General features: G+C 33.5%; 1 protein-coding gene across 6 annotated transcripts in view; it reads right to left on the bottom strand.

Annotated features, from left to right (window-relative positions):
* The window catches only part of Ankrd12 (ankyrin repeat domain 12), a 116,777-nt gene that overhangs the window by 14,886 nt on the left and 86,270 nt on the right, over positions 1–15,621 (bottom strand). For all 6 annotated transcript variants that reach the window (XM_076836676.2, XM_076836673.2, XM_076836672.2 and 3 more), the window contains one exon: positions 3,494–8,178. In XM_076836676.2, coding sequence (XP_076692791.2) covers positions 3,494–8,178 — 4,685 coding nt within the window. The remainder of the gene's footprint in view (positions 1–3,493; positions 8,179–15,621) is intronic.

Raw genomic sequence — 15,621 nt, 5'->3', positions numbered from 1 at the left:
CAGCTTTGTTTATAGACTCTTCTGAAACAATATTTGATACAACAGAGTTCTTACATAAGCAAAGACATTCCTTAGAACTGCTTCATAGGAATCAAATTTTTATTATGTCACCTTTGCAGGAGTAAGATTGATGGTACACACAATAACTTCTCTCTCTGGCAGAGACTGTGCAAAGAAGGCAACCTAACATGGTTTGTTTGAAACTTTTTTTTTAACTAAGGTGTTAAAAATGTAATTTAAATATGCCTATGACATTTAATATTATAGCCTATTATATAAATAATATATAGCCTATGATACTATATATAAATTTCAGTTAAAATTTCTTATCCTTTAAGGGGAAATCAAATTTAGAAATAAATAAGTTACTAGCTTAACATGCTTTGAATTATTAACAAATGGTTTTGCTGCAACTCTATGAATGACAAACTTACCTTACCATTCATTACTATTTGGCCACTACTGCTAATCTAATTTTCTTTTAAGATTTAAAAGGCACTGGCATTGGGTATATTCTGCGGCTGTGAGGCTATAAAACCAACTTCTAATTTTCTGATCTTTTCTGAACTGAGCTTGAAAGACAAAACAACATCTGTAAAGCATGATGCAAAATAGCACACGATAGTCAGCAGAATTCAAGTATAGCCAGTATACAGCACAGGTAGTAACTAGTGTCAAGTCTAGAAAGTAAAGGAAGAACACTGTGCAAAAATATGAAACTGTGACTTTAGCCTATAGAAAACTGGTAGTCCCTCACATCTGGTAGTCACATAATCAGGTGTGTTTTATAATGAACCCAGACCATAACAAGGCTAGACTGAGAAATTATTAGATGAGAACTATAGAAATAAGGCAGCAATGCTTTGTCCTGATATCTACTCACTAGCACAGTGAGCATACAGTAACTGGCATATAGTTATGAATTATCTGTGAATGCAACATGGATATGTGAATATGCAACATTTGGTGAATAGTTCAAGGAGTAAATGAAATCCCTGAATGGCAGTGGTAATAAAGAAAGAAGGAAGCTGGGTGCAGTGACACACACCTGTAATCTCAGCTACTGGGGTGGCTGAGACCTGAGTCCAAATTCAAGGCCAGTCTGGGCAACTTAGTCTCAAAAAAGACTAGATGTAGAGAGGAAGCTCTGGGGATATAGCATTCTTGGGTTCAATTCCCCTGTACTATGCTCCCCAACACACACACCCCAAAAAAAAAAAAAAAAAAGAAAGTTGAAGAGGTGACTTAACAACATGATTTAGTGATAGATTTGATGGGAAAGCAAAGAGGAAGAAATCAAATCTTCAAGGAGTTTCCTATATGGGAACTGGAGAACAGGCAACAATAACTAATACTTTAGTTTACTATCAAATAAGAATGTTATATATTCAAATATTTATCATATTGTACATGCAAATAATTTTGAGGTAAGATAAATGGGTTTGATATTAGACCTATGATTCTAAGAATCTTGAGGAACATTTATATATTCAGAAGGATATTCAGGGCTAAAATTGGGAGTCATTCTATAAAGGATGAATAGTATCCTATCCCTTAATTAGATTATAACACAGAGGCAGAGATCAATTAGGATATCATAGGGAAGAGATAAGGAAAACACAAGCAATTCTGCTTTGACAGAAGCAGAAGTGACATCACGGCTAGAACCAACGCATGGAAAAGTATCCAGGGGGTCTAGTGAGAAGAACATCTTAGGGAGAGGGATATATAGCAGTTCTATCACTAGGATATCAAAAGTACTGAAGCAGAGATTCCTGTGGAATAATGAGGTACTAGGTGAATCTGGAAATAGTATTGAGAAAATGAAGGTAAATAGGTAGACTGGGGTCAGATTGGTAGAGTGCTTGCCTTGCACACGTGAGGCACTGGGTTCGAGCCTCCACACCACATAAAAATAAATAAAATACTGTGTCCATGTACAACTGAAAAGATATGTAAAAAAATTGGATTTTAAGCTACAGCCCATGCAAAGCTAATAAACAAGAAAATGGCTTTTTAATTTTTATTAATGAATTAAGTAATTTTTTTTTTTTTGGGTACACGTTAGAGCTTGAGGTCTTAATGCAAGAATGAGGTACTCACTACCTAGATCCTGGGAGTGCTGGTAGATGAGAGCTCATGCTGGAGTCCCTCTTAAAGAATTACCTTTCAGGAAAGAGTGCTGGCTGCCCAAGGGCATGCTCCCTCCATGAGGGCAGGACAACCTGTAAGATGGGCCATTCCACTCCCAAGGATTCCACTGAGATCACTGTTTTGCATTTCAGTTCAACTTCTCATTCTGTTCAGTTCTGCTTCCTCACACTTATTTCTGATTACACACTACTAATAAACCTCTAGCAAAATATTTCAGAGTCTGCTTCCTAAGGAACTCAACCTAAGACACTGTTTGAAGGATAGTTAGGTGATGATGCTCAGAAGGCACCTGTTTGATTCTGGAAGTCAAATGATATGGCTAAGTACAAAATCTCTGAGAACTATCACCTGGAAGAGTCCTGAAAGCAGAGAAATAGATAATTTCTCATGGAGCAAAAAGTTGACTAAAGAATGGATAGTCAGAGAACTCATGTCTAAAGGGTGGGTATAAAAATGAAGTCGTAAAGAAAGAGAAGATGATTAGTCAGGCAGAGAAACTACCTGAAACTACTATCATGACTAAGAAGGGGAAAATTTTATGAAGAACTAGATGGTACCAATGTCAAATTTGACCAAAAAAAAAGAAAAATGAAAAGAGGCCAATAAATCTGACTCAACACATGAGCTCACTGTTTTTCTCTGCCAGTAGATAGTGGCTAAGGAATTAATAGGAGACGACACAGGAAAAACATCATACACAGTCTATTCTTCAAGAGTATGGCAGTGAAGGAAAGAGCCAGGGGCAAGTCCAATGAGCTATAATAGGCAAGGGAAAACTTTTTTCTCCTCCATTCTGGGGAGACCCAAATATATTCTGTTTGGGTAAATAAAGAACAACAGAAAGGCCTAGTTTTATATACAAGGACAGTGTTTTAATAGAGGAAGGTTCCATATAGAATTGGAAAAAATAAAATCAAAAGAATATGGAGAGGCATTAGACTTCAACAAAACAAAACATACCTCCTCCAAAACAAAAGCAAAGCAAGGAAGAAAAAGAAAATATGGTAGACTTGAGCTATCCAGTAAGGAAGCTACTAGTTGTAAATGGCTAGTGGGCACTTTCTGAAATGTGGTTAGTCTGAATTGAAATATATTGTAAACAAACCAGATTTCAAAGATTCAGTTAAAAACAAGTAAAATATCTCAATAATTTGTCTACATTGATTAGGTGCTGAAATGACTCTTTGCAAGTACAAAATTACATAAAATATTACAATTACTTTTAACTGTTTCTTTCTACTTTTAAAATGTTGACTAGAAAATTAAAAATTACGTGGCCTGCATTACAATTTACATTGGACATTGTTGTATATGTATATCAAGTGACACTTATACTTACTGTGGGAATACAAATCTTGCTTAAAGGGTTTCCATCCAGGAGGTATGATCCATTAAATGTTACATATTCATCATAATACTGAGGTGCTTGAGGAATAACACTACACAATAATTTGCGCTTTTCTTCAATTTTTTTCCTTATGTGCAAGTATTCAAAATATGGATTTGCTCTCTCGGAACTATATGGTTGAATCTCATCTAGTTTCAGAGAATCTACAATGGCTGCCAGAGATTGCTGTGTTTTCTCTTTTGCTTGTAGTAAAGAAGGACTCACTTGCACAGGCTGAGGAACACGGGACACTTTCCTTTTTCGGGGATGGTGAATCTGAGGATCATCATCTTCAGTTAATCTTATTCTTCCCCTAGGAGATGAAGATTCACTGTCTTTTTCTGGCAACAGTGCACAACTAGAAAGAAGTTGTTTGCTTTGATTTGCCACCATATTTGCTTTGTTTCTAGTCATTCTTTGAGGGATCTGGTTTTCAGTTTTATCATCTTCAGCATTTTCTTCTAATTCTACTTTGACTAATTGACCATATTTATGCATTTCTGGTTGAGCTGACTGCTGCGAGTGGTTCTCCAGACTTGATAAAGTGCTTTGTTGAGATTCTTCATCTTCAATGGAAAGCAAACACTTTTCACTTTCAGGACAATGTTTTGGATTATCTTGTTCATTTAGGTTTCCTTTTGGCATCCCTACATTCATTTCACATAAATCAGAATCGCACTTATTCAAATGAGATAAAACCAAACTCTCCAATTTGTTCTCTTTTTCATGTGAAATAACCTGAATGTCAGGTGAGCTGTTTTCAACTTCATGGCCACTGGAAGATTTATAAGCTATTTTACTAAATGTATAATGTGTATTTAGCTGAGAGGAGGTATCACTTACGTTAAAATCTTTTTCTGATGGTAATATAGACAAAGTGTTAGCTTTCTCAAAATTTGGTGATGCTTCTTGACTAGTGCTTTCAGAGTACACTGAGACATCTGCTAGAATGAAACTATTTTCCATATCTTTTGCAGATTCGTTATCATTATCCAGAACAGAAGTGATCATTTGTACAGTATTTTTCTGTTGTAAAATACTGGGCTCTTGATTGGCAACATATGACAAAGACACATGTTTGGAGATAGATTCAGCATCTGAAAGTGACTGACTGGGGAAAGAGCAAGGTTGCTGTGAAGGAAGAAAGGATGTTGCATCCTGAGCACAAGAGTTTCCTGGCAGTTCAGTCTGGTGAATAGATAAAAAATCAGAATGATGTTCTTTCAATACTTTGTTTTCTGAATTGCAAAAACCCGGAACAGAGGAATCTTGATCAGGTATACTAGTATTTGTGCGGATAAAGTCACCAGTACTTAGTGACTCTAGTCTATCCACAGGTATCTCCCATGATTTATTCTGGATCACACCAACCTGATTAGATGGTTCCACATGCACAGGACTGTCCATGGCACTGACTGGAGCAGTATTCTTGATTACATTTATATCAGTTGAAATATATCTGCTGTTTACAGATCTAGTTGGAGAGGTTACAAAACTGGAATGTATATTAGATACATTTGAGAGGTCTTTTTCAGGCACATCTGATGATAACTCAGGTTTGGGAGAAGGGCAAATATCTCTTGGCACAGCTAATAAGCTACCTTGATTGCTTTCTTCTGATACTGTTTGGAATTGTTTCGTGTGTTCACAAATGACAGATGGCATGCTACATCTTCGAACTTCTACAATAGGTCTCCCGTCATTTATAACTAGTTTAACATCTTCTACAGAAGATGACCTGAGATGGGATGCTGGAAGTCTATTAGCATATGATGGTTTAATCCGTTCTGGCAGTTCAGCAAGGCTGTCCAACTCCCTATCGTGAAGGGCAGGAGATTTGGCAATTGGCAAAAATGGTGACTGGGAAAATGACATTTGGGACTCGGAACCCTCTAACATAAAGTCAGAGTCATATTCAACCAGAGGCCTTGGAGTTGTTACGGTAGTATGGCAGGAATCTTCTGAACTAGCAACAGAAATCATGGATACAGATCTGGAGCTGAGACCGGGCTTTTCACTTTCTGATCTAGGAGACCTGTTTAAACTACTGTCTGAAACAAAAGATGACTTCCCTAAAGTGATTACATTTTTGGTGTCAACAGATTGTGATCTATTACTAACTGCATCTTTAGACTGTTTCTCCTTGGTATAAGCATCAACCAGTTCTGAACTCTTTGACCTACTAAGCTCCTTGTTTTTGGATTCAACTAGGGCATGTTTTGCTTTTTCTTTATCTTTCACTTTAACTTCTAAACAATTTCGATTTCTTAATCGTTCCTTTTCTTTTTGCTTAATTTTTTCCTTATGTTTTTTATGCCACTGTTCTATTTCTAGGTCTTTAAGGCTAAGCATTCGTTCAAAACTTGTCTGCATTAAATCATCATTCACTAACCTCTTTTCTTTGGGTCGAATATCTTTTGATGCTGGTGAAGATTTAGATTTAGACTTATCTGTTTCAGATTTTAATTTGAGTAAACTATTTAGATGGATTTTATCTTTATGTTTGTCTCGTTCTTTGTATCTATCTATATCTCTATCTTTTTTATCTTTTTCTTTTCCATCTGGTGTTTTCAAAGGTTCATCTTTTGTTTTTTCTTTAAGGGATAAAGTTTTCTCATGTTGTGCTTTACTACTACTGTCTAATGTACTTGACTTTTTCTCTTCCATTAAGTGTTTGGAGTTAGCTATATTTATACTTTCTTTGTCTCTGGACTTTTCCTTTTTATCTACTTCCCTGTCTTTGTCTTTACTTCTGCCTTTTTCTGATTTAGCATACTCACTGTTATCTGATTGTTTATTTCTTTTCTCTAAGTGTTTTTCTTTGCTTTCTGCTAAATGCCTCTCTTTTTCAGTTTTTTCTTTGTCATGTTTTCTATCCATCTTTTCTCTATTTTTCTCTCTGTCATCAGTTTTTTTAGTAGTACTATTTTTAAACTTCTCACTTTCTTTATAGCATTTTTCTGTGTGATGTGAATATAGCTTGTCCTTTTCTTTTATTCTCTCAACACAGTCACTAAAATCTAATTTGTCTTTTTCTGACTTATGCTCATGTTTTATCTTCTTCTCTTTTTCAGAATTTTTTCTTTCAGTCTTTTCAACATCTTTCTCTTTAGTTGGAAATCGTTTCTCAGATTTTTCCTTACTTTCTTTTGTATGCTTTTCTTGTTTTTCAATGTCCATTTCCTTTTCTATTGAATGTAGCCCTACAGATTCCTCATTTAAAATTAAACATGAAGAACTGAATTCTGTTTCTTTATCTGTAGGTACATTTTCTCTTTCTTCTTTTAGATCTTTTATCTTGTCTTCCCTGAAAGTTTTCTCACTTTCCTTCTTAATCTTTTCCCGTTCTTCTTTAAAGTTCCTCTCTTTTGAGGTATGCTTTTCCTTAGTTGGTTTATCATCTTTTATGTTTTTTTCCAATTTTGATTTTTTTTCTAATGTTAAGGACTCATGCTCCATATTTAAAAACAGATCTTCAGTTTCATCACTTTTAAAAAAATTCTCTTTCCAAAATTCTCTATCAAATTCTACGCTCCTCTGCAGTTCTTTAGTGCCATCCTTATTTTTATATTTTTCCTTTTCACCTTCAATTTCTTTTTTGTGCTTTTCTTTTTCCCTATCTTTATGTTTCAATTTATGTTTTTTCAGTGTTTTGCCCTCTTTATCCATTTTTTTCAGTGTACAATCAGAATTTTCAAATGTTGGACTATGATCTTCATCCTTCAATTTGGTATTTGATTTTTCACCAAATTCTAAGTGAAAATCTTTCTGATGTTTGTTTTTTTCTTTATGCTTATAAGATTTTACACAGGAACTTTCAGCCAAGAATTCAGATTCTGTATTTTCATACCGAACAAGATCAGGCTGTAATGACATTTCAGAGCTTCCTGGAGATAAACATGTTTTAGTATGTTCTTGTTTCAGTGGTGTTGACTGTTTTTCACTCAATCCACAAGAATGTTTGGGAGATTTACCAGTAGAAATATGAAATAAATGTAATGAAGTATCATCTTTTGGACTAAAAGATTTCCTGAAATTCCCCTCCTCTCTGGTCTTTTCTGGACAATCTAGTGCAGTAGTAACTGTCAAGTTTGTTACTCTGGTATTTTCTTTTCCCTCTTTTTCTTGCTTTAACTCTTGGTTTTCTTTATTTTTGTTCTGGTTTTTTAATTTTCTTTTAACTTTACCTTTCTGCTTATATTCATATTCCTTTTTGGTTTGTATATCAGAATTTGATGTTTCAGGAATAGAACATGCAGTAGAAACCTTTTTGTTCTGAAGAACTTCTTCATCAGAACTTTCAGTACTTGAATACAGAACCCTAGACGATTTTTGTTTTTTACTTTTAAATGATTTAGAATAGAAGGATTTCTCTTGTTTTGCAAATAAACTACTCTTTTCTGCTTCAGATTCATTCTCTTTTCGTTGTTCTTTCCTAAGAATATGCCTGTCATCAATCATTTTATTTATTTCTTCATCATCATCGTCTTTGAACTCATATTCATCTAGGGCAGATGGAAGAGGTGCTTTACTGGGAAGAATCTGTTTACTTTCACAGAGGAGAGAGTCCTTTTCTGTTTCAGAATCAATATTTTCATCAACACTAGATGGATTGACAGACTGAGCCTCTTCAGAATCTAGAATAAGAAAAGTAAAGTCTTGTTGGTCAAAATACAATTATGAGAAAAATAAGACAGAGGGAGAAACATAGCTTATATAGTAAATATTTTAAATAATTCAGACAAAATCATTTCAGATTTACATGTACATCATGCAATAAAAATATGCAAGAGAGCTGGGGATACAGCTCATTTGGTAGAGTGCTTGCTTAGCATGCAAGAGGCTCTAGGGTCAATCCCCAGCACCACCAAAAAATATATATGTGTGGGGTGTGTGTGTGTGTGTGTGTGTGTGTGTGTGTATACATCTATATAATGCAAGAGCTCTGGTACAGTACTGTAGAACAGGTTTATAGAGAATTACCATTATGATGATTTACTTTTGGCTATTCTACAAGTATATGTTAAATTCAAAATATATAAAAATACGTAAAGAGCAAAAGACACTGTACTCAGCGCAATCATTAACTATCAAATGATAAACATAAAATTCTATATATATCTTTTCTGGAGAGAGAACAGTTAAGATCTTTAGACTATGGAAATATTAAGAACTATTAAAGGGTTTAAGTAAGTAAACATGATAAATTGTTTTGTTGTATCAAAAAACTTATCAGTAAAACTGGAAATGATCACATGATTCCCATGAAGGGCAATGTTTTATAAACAAAGGTTAAGTTTCACCCCAATGCTGGTAATTGAAACCAGGGCATTGTGCATGCAAGGTAAGCTATACCACTGAGCTACACATGCAGCCATAGGAAAATGGATTTAACCATACCACAAACATGATTCTTGGGGAAAACAAGTTGTGAAAAACTAAAAGAAATAACCCACAATTACATAATCAAGATTGTAATGGATAAATTGGAATAAATATATAATTTGAAAAGAGGTGCTGTGTTCCTTAATTTGTTATCTATAATTTCAACAGTTACTAAGATACATTTAGTTCAAAAGGGTGAATAAGCACATGAAAGCTTAATTTTATGAAATTACATCTAGCCTATTATATAAATATAGCCAAAGCCTTGCTAGATTCTATTTTATTAAGATTTGCTTAACAAAAAAAAAAATGATTTTCTTCCAGGTTGGCATCTTTTGTTAGCTGAAATGTATACATGGAGTTGTAACTGAAAGAACTTAGGACTCTTAAGGGAAAAGTAAACTGAGAACTCTGACCAGGAGGAATTTCACTAAACTAATCACAATAATAATTAAAACACTTCATTTACTAATTGTGTGTGTATGTGTTCTGGGAATAGAACTGAAGGCCTCACACATGCTGTATCTCTAACTCCTGGCTTAATATTTAATAATAGAAAAATGATACCTTATATATATTAAGCTTCCTCTAAAGTAATCTAGCTCCTAAATATTCTCTTCAAAGGAAAATTCAAATTCTAGAAAGATTTTTGAATGGCTATAAGGCACTGTCCTAGGATCTCTGAGAGATCACAATCTTCTTTTGAGGACAGTAATATTCCCACACATATCATTATAAAGTGTCATTCAATGATGTATTTACTCTCTATGTACTCATACTTGATGTACTGTCTATGTACTCACCTATATATTATAAAAAAATTTTAGAATTGAAACTCTACATACATTTAAAATGCTCTTTGCAGTCATTATTTGGTGCAACCACTCTGCAAAGCAGTTTGGCGATTCCTCAGAAAACTTGGAATAAAACCACCATTTGACCAAGTTATCCTACTCCTCAGTATAAACCTAAAGGGCTTTAAATGAATGCAACTGGAGACTATAATATTAAGTGAAATAAGCCAATCCCCCCAAAACAAAGGCTGAATTTTCTGATATGCAGATGCTAATACACAACAAGGGGGGAGGTTTAGAAAATAGAAGAAGTACTTTGGATTAGACAAAGGGGAACAAAAGGAAGGGAGAGAGAATGGGAATAGGAAAGACAGAAGAATGAATTGGACATTACTTTCCTATGTTCATATATGCATACATAACCAGTGTAACTCTACATTATGTACAAGCACAAGAATGGGAAGATATACTTCAAGTATGTATAATATGTCAAAATAGATTTTACTGTCATGTATAACTAACAAGAACTTAAAATCCTATTTGTAGTCATTAAAATTGCATTATGCAATATCAAGTCATAGAACTTTATCCAACAAATGTGAACATCTATTTTGGGGCTGTATTTATATTGGTCCTTGAAAACATGAATCAAAGAATACATATGTAAACATCTTATTTATACTTTTGGTCTGGAGGACATTTCTCTCCTTGCAATTTTCAATATTTCGTTTTTCATGGCTTCTATTCACCTTATTTCTCAATAAATTATTAGTTTTCCTGGAAATTGGGTTCCCTTTTATTGTCCCATAAAAGACAATAAAAAGTACAGTGCTCTACATTTAGACTCAGTCTTGGGTAAATATTTATCTAGCTCCACTAGGCAGAGTGCTAGATGCTAAGGGAATATAAAATGAAAAGATCACAGTCCTTGCCTAAAGAAGCAACTGTACTTTTAAGTTAAATGGCACAATAACTGGTAAAATGGCAGTAGATACCATGCCCACAGGGTGTACTCAAGAATGAGCTGCTCAGAAGGAATGGAGAATTAAAGAAGGTTTCTCAGAAGTAGTGCTGAAATGATGCATGAAATATGCACAGGAATTTCAGGTAAGATTTAAAGGCATGAAAATAACTATTATATAAACAAGCAGCTGAAATCACAGTAGGTAACATTCCCACCCCCATTCAATAGATTGTAGACACTTTGACACTGTATTTTCATTGCTGTTTTTAATAGCTGCATATTTGACTATTAAACTAATTCCTCTACTGAGGCAACATTTAGGTTGCTACCAATGATATTGATATTACAGATATTCAACAATGAAAAAGAATTTTAGAGTGTACTGTTACTTGGAAATAGCAGAATATAGTATTTGCATGTGTGTAAGAAAAAGGGAACAAGAGAAACATTGAAATAGTATCTGCAGGAAACTAGTTGGAAGAATTATGATTTTTATTTTCTTAGAGTTTTCTACATTTTCCAAATTCCTAGCACAATAGATCAATTTCTTTTATTGTTAGTAATTTTTTTTTAAAGTTCACTGCTATAAAATGGTCCCACTAACTTTTGTGATTATTGGTATGGATTATTGTTCCATGCATGTGTTGTTCTTTTTTGTGTAATGTCACTTTGTAATTTCCTCAGCTATTTTCTTCTAACCTTTTTATGCCTATGAAAAGATCACAGTCCTTGCCTAAAGAAGCAAGTACACTTTTAAGTTAAATGGCACAATAACAGCTCAATTATACTATACATATGTTACAATATTTCATTTAACAAATCATAGTGTTTAAATTTTTGAATATATGTATTAAAGGTTGAACACAAATTCTCTTAAGGGAGTTACACATACATGTATACACTGAGAGATACATATTTTGTCTTTTACGTTCTTGTTTCATCCTCCTCCTAATGGTTCTTTTAAAAAGATATGTTTAAAGGCAAAACTACAAATTCTAAAATTAACAAGTTAGCTAGACAGGAGCTAATGTCCACAATGACAGTCTTCAGAATTTTCCCTGGGTGAATGAACTCAATCTGACCTGGAGTATCAAGTCACATGCTTACCAGGCACACTCTGACAGTTTTTCTGTGCCATCTGTGATGATCTTATACTGCTTGCAGAGGCAGAAGCTGATCACCAGCCACTAAACCTCAGCAAAGACCATCACCTCCCTGATGACATTTCATTTTAAGAGGCTGAAATCCTTTTCCTTCCTTAATTACTCCTCAATTTTTAAAATCTACTTTAACCATTAAGAAAGATCAACCTAGAATCTGGATTCTAGTGGGGCAATAGTTTTTCAAAAAAATATTTGTCCTGCCCTTCTTAGTTAGTACATGGCTGCTTAAGTGAGAAAATCGTCTGTGTCCAAATCCTCAAATTCCTATAGTCAAAAATGGCCAAGCTATCATTTTGTCACACTTTTAAAAGTCTCTAATGTTTATCTAATTACTATATTTGAACTTTTACTTAAAGTAGCTTATAAAGTTACTTTTAAAGAGAGGCTGGAGATATAGGTGGGTGGTAGAATGCTTCCCTAGTAGGGGTAAGGCCCTAATTTAGATTCTCAGCACTGCAAAAGTAAATAAACTGTAAACAAAATGGACTTTAAAAATTTTTTTATGTTTATCATGTATCAATTTATTCTCAACAATCTTATAATAGTATTTGGGAAACTAGGAAAGATAATGAGAAATAATCAACTGTTGTAATGTCTTATTGGAAATTTTTAAAATAATTTCTTTCCCATAAAAACTAATAATTAAGCTTCAATTTCATACTTAGCAAATATACTTAAATACATTTGAAAATTGCTCTTTAACATCTCAAGAAAATTTTAGATGTCTGTTAACTAAGACTAGTGTCATTTAAACAATGGCTAAATGTTATAAGAGTTCTCTAGTATTCTAAACTTAACTGAATCTACCATAAATGTTTATAATTTCTTATAGATCAAAATCCAGATGTGACCAATTTGGGGAGATCACAGTATACACAGTAAATATCTCCCCTTGAAATCTCTCCAAAATAACAGGTAGAGGGGTTTTGAAGGACTTTTGAAACCATCTGCATTGTACACTACACATTTTTAGGAAAATAATTATTCTATTAACATTCACAGACATTTCAGGAGGGTGTGATGTTGACACAAAACTAAATATACCATCACTCTAAAAGTACAGTCAAGTCCAAGTCTCTACCTCCCACCTTTCCTCTGATATTCAGCCAACCAACTGTCTGGACTCCTGTCAACCACCCCAAAAATCAAGACTAAAAACATTAACTCATTATTTCCCTTCCATAAGTACTTCCTCTTGCTGCTTAAGCCAGTCTTCCCTACCTGAGCAATAACAAACAAGAAAATTACTCAAATTAAAAAATCCCAGAGGCATTTTTTTTATTTATTAAAATGTTATTTTATTTTTCCAGAGCAATTTTCAACTGTCTCAATTCCTCAACTTCCAAAAGCAACCATTCAGTTTCAACCTCTGGAATATCTCTGAAATCCATGTTTTCTCTATTCTCACTGCTTCTGTTGAGCTCAGGTTTTCACCAGTTCTTGCCTAGGTAAGTAATTATCTTAAAACACAATGCGGTCAACACTACAGACCATATTACATCTTGCCTTATTCAAGGGCTCTGCACGTTAGTATGAATCTTCCCAAGAAAGATCTAGACTACCATCTTTACTACTACTAAGTAGTATCTAAGAGCCCTAAGATGAAAGAAGAAATCAGCAATGCATCAGTCAGACAGCAAATGCTAGCTGAAAACTATATAAAATTACATAATGAAGAAATTTATACTTGAAGTTTTTATGTTGTTCTAAAGTCTAAACAAATAATATCTAATCTTTACAGTAACTATTATTATTCCCTTTTAAGAGAAAAAGCAATAGAACCATTAAGGAGCTATTCAAGGTCACCTATTATAGGATGTAACCCAGGGTGTCTGACTTCATAGTATGTTCTACATTGCTCCCTATGTTTCACTCCTTCTTTCCATACTAGGATAGTATTTAATCTTCCTCAAATTTCAACGCATATCTATATAAATTCTCAATCAGTTGCTTCTCATTATTTTCCATCTGCTTAATTATGAACAGGGAGAGAACCAATTTAAAAATTTTATACAAGGGCTGAGGTTATGGCTCAGTGGTAGAGCATTTGCCTAGCATATGTGAGGCACTGAGTTCGATTCACAGTACCACAAAAAATGAATAAAGTCCACTAGCAAATTTTTTAAAAAGAAAATCAAGAAATCAAGTGTGATGGTGGGATTAAAAAAATGTAGGATGAGATAAAAATATCAAATAAAAATTTATTCACTATGTAATTCTGTGTTGTTTTCGGGTCACAACTACAACATTCATTCTAAACTCGATAATTAGAAGAGATGGCTAACATTTCATATGTGTCATTACGTCCTGTGGAAGTACAAATATATTTGATTAGCTTTACAAGCTACCTTCAGCTGCCACAAAGCCTGTCCTTTCATAAATTACACACTGATATGCCTAATTTCCTTTTTTGAGCTTTTGCTTTTATATCTAAATTGCTGAAGCTTTGTGGTCAGCCAAAAGTTTATTTTATACAATAGCACCATTTTTATATAGCAGTGTTTATAGTTATTTGGAGATATGTGTATTTTATGAAAATGAAAAAAACTATTGGTTCTAGTAGCAATTAAGATGAAGATGAAAACTGATAAAAGTGTTTAGAGAACCTACATAAAATACTATACCTATGCATCTGTGTATGTAGACACACAAACATATAAGTGTAAGAATGCATGAGCAAGCACACTGTACAGAAAACATCAACATTTAGAGAAGTGATGAAAAATGGGGTTTGAAAAATATGGGCAAAATTAACATGTAAGTGATTTTAATAATTCATGTAAAATATTTCAACATTATGAGCTGAAAAATCCACGCAGAAGAAATCCAATGTCTACTGCAGTTCTTGACAAAAATTACAATTGATCAGAACCAAAAAAATTAACATTATGATATCCTATTAAATTGCCCTTGCAATCTTGCAAAATCACCACATCAAGCTTTTTCTTCTCAACACTAAAGCCACCACAAGCAAACAGAAAATTTGAATTTGAAAAAAGAAAATACTTTAAAACACATAACTTTAAATCACACTATGAAGATGCTATGAATAAAATCTAGACACTGGCAAAATTTGAAGATATGATCAAGTTATTTCAACTCAAAATTGCATGAACATAAGAAAGTAGGATGTAAGGATACTCAATTATGTGAATGTATAAATACATCACAGTGAACTTCACCTTTATGTACATATACAAAACACCAATTAAAAATAAGTAAGTGATTGGAAGGAACAGGAGTACAAAAGAGGGAGATTAGGAGAGGGAAGAAAAGGTGGGGTGTAAGGAACTGAAAAGAATTAAATCTATGCATGTATAATAATATAAAAATAAACCCAATTATTATGTATAAATACAACAAACTAATTAAAGTATAATTGCTTCTCTGTCTTTTGGCTAAGATCAGGTATAAAAGCATTAAAAAGAGATACTTGAGACACATTAATTTCAATGTAAAGACTTCATTTGGATTCTGATTTTGAAAAAAAAATTTAAAATATGTAATTGCCTTTATTAACTTGCCATGTAGTGGTATAAAGATTTTTATAATTAAATAGGTAATTAGGAAAATTTTTAACATAAAGATCGTCCTGGATTCAGTAAGTTCAGTCAACCCTGGGTCATTCAACTTAACTTTTACTTTTAGCAACCACTGCCACTAATTTCCATTAATAGTGTACTGTAAACTCTGGTTCAAACTAGAATTAGGCTTTTCCATCTTGAGACTAAAATTCTGTGATGATGTGACTAGTGAGGGTTTTTATTTGTCCAT

This window comes from Callospermophilus lateralis, chromosome 17 (assembly GCF_048772815.1).
Source record: "Callospermophilus lateralis isolate mCalLat2 chromosome 17, mCalLat2.hap1, whole genome shotgun sequence".
NCBI classification, from domain to species: Eukaryota; Metazoa; Chordata; class Mammalia; order Rodentia; family Sciuridae; genus Callospermophilus; species Callospermophilus lateralis.
The sequence above is the reverse complement of the archived record's forward strand: the minus strand, read 5'-3'. Positions and strand labels throughout refer to the sequence as shown.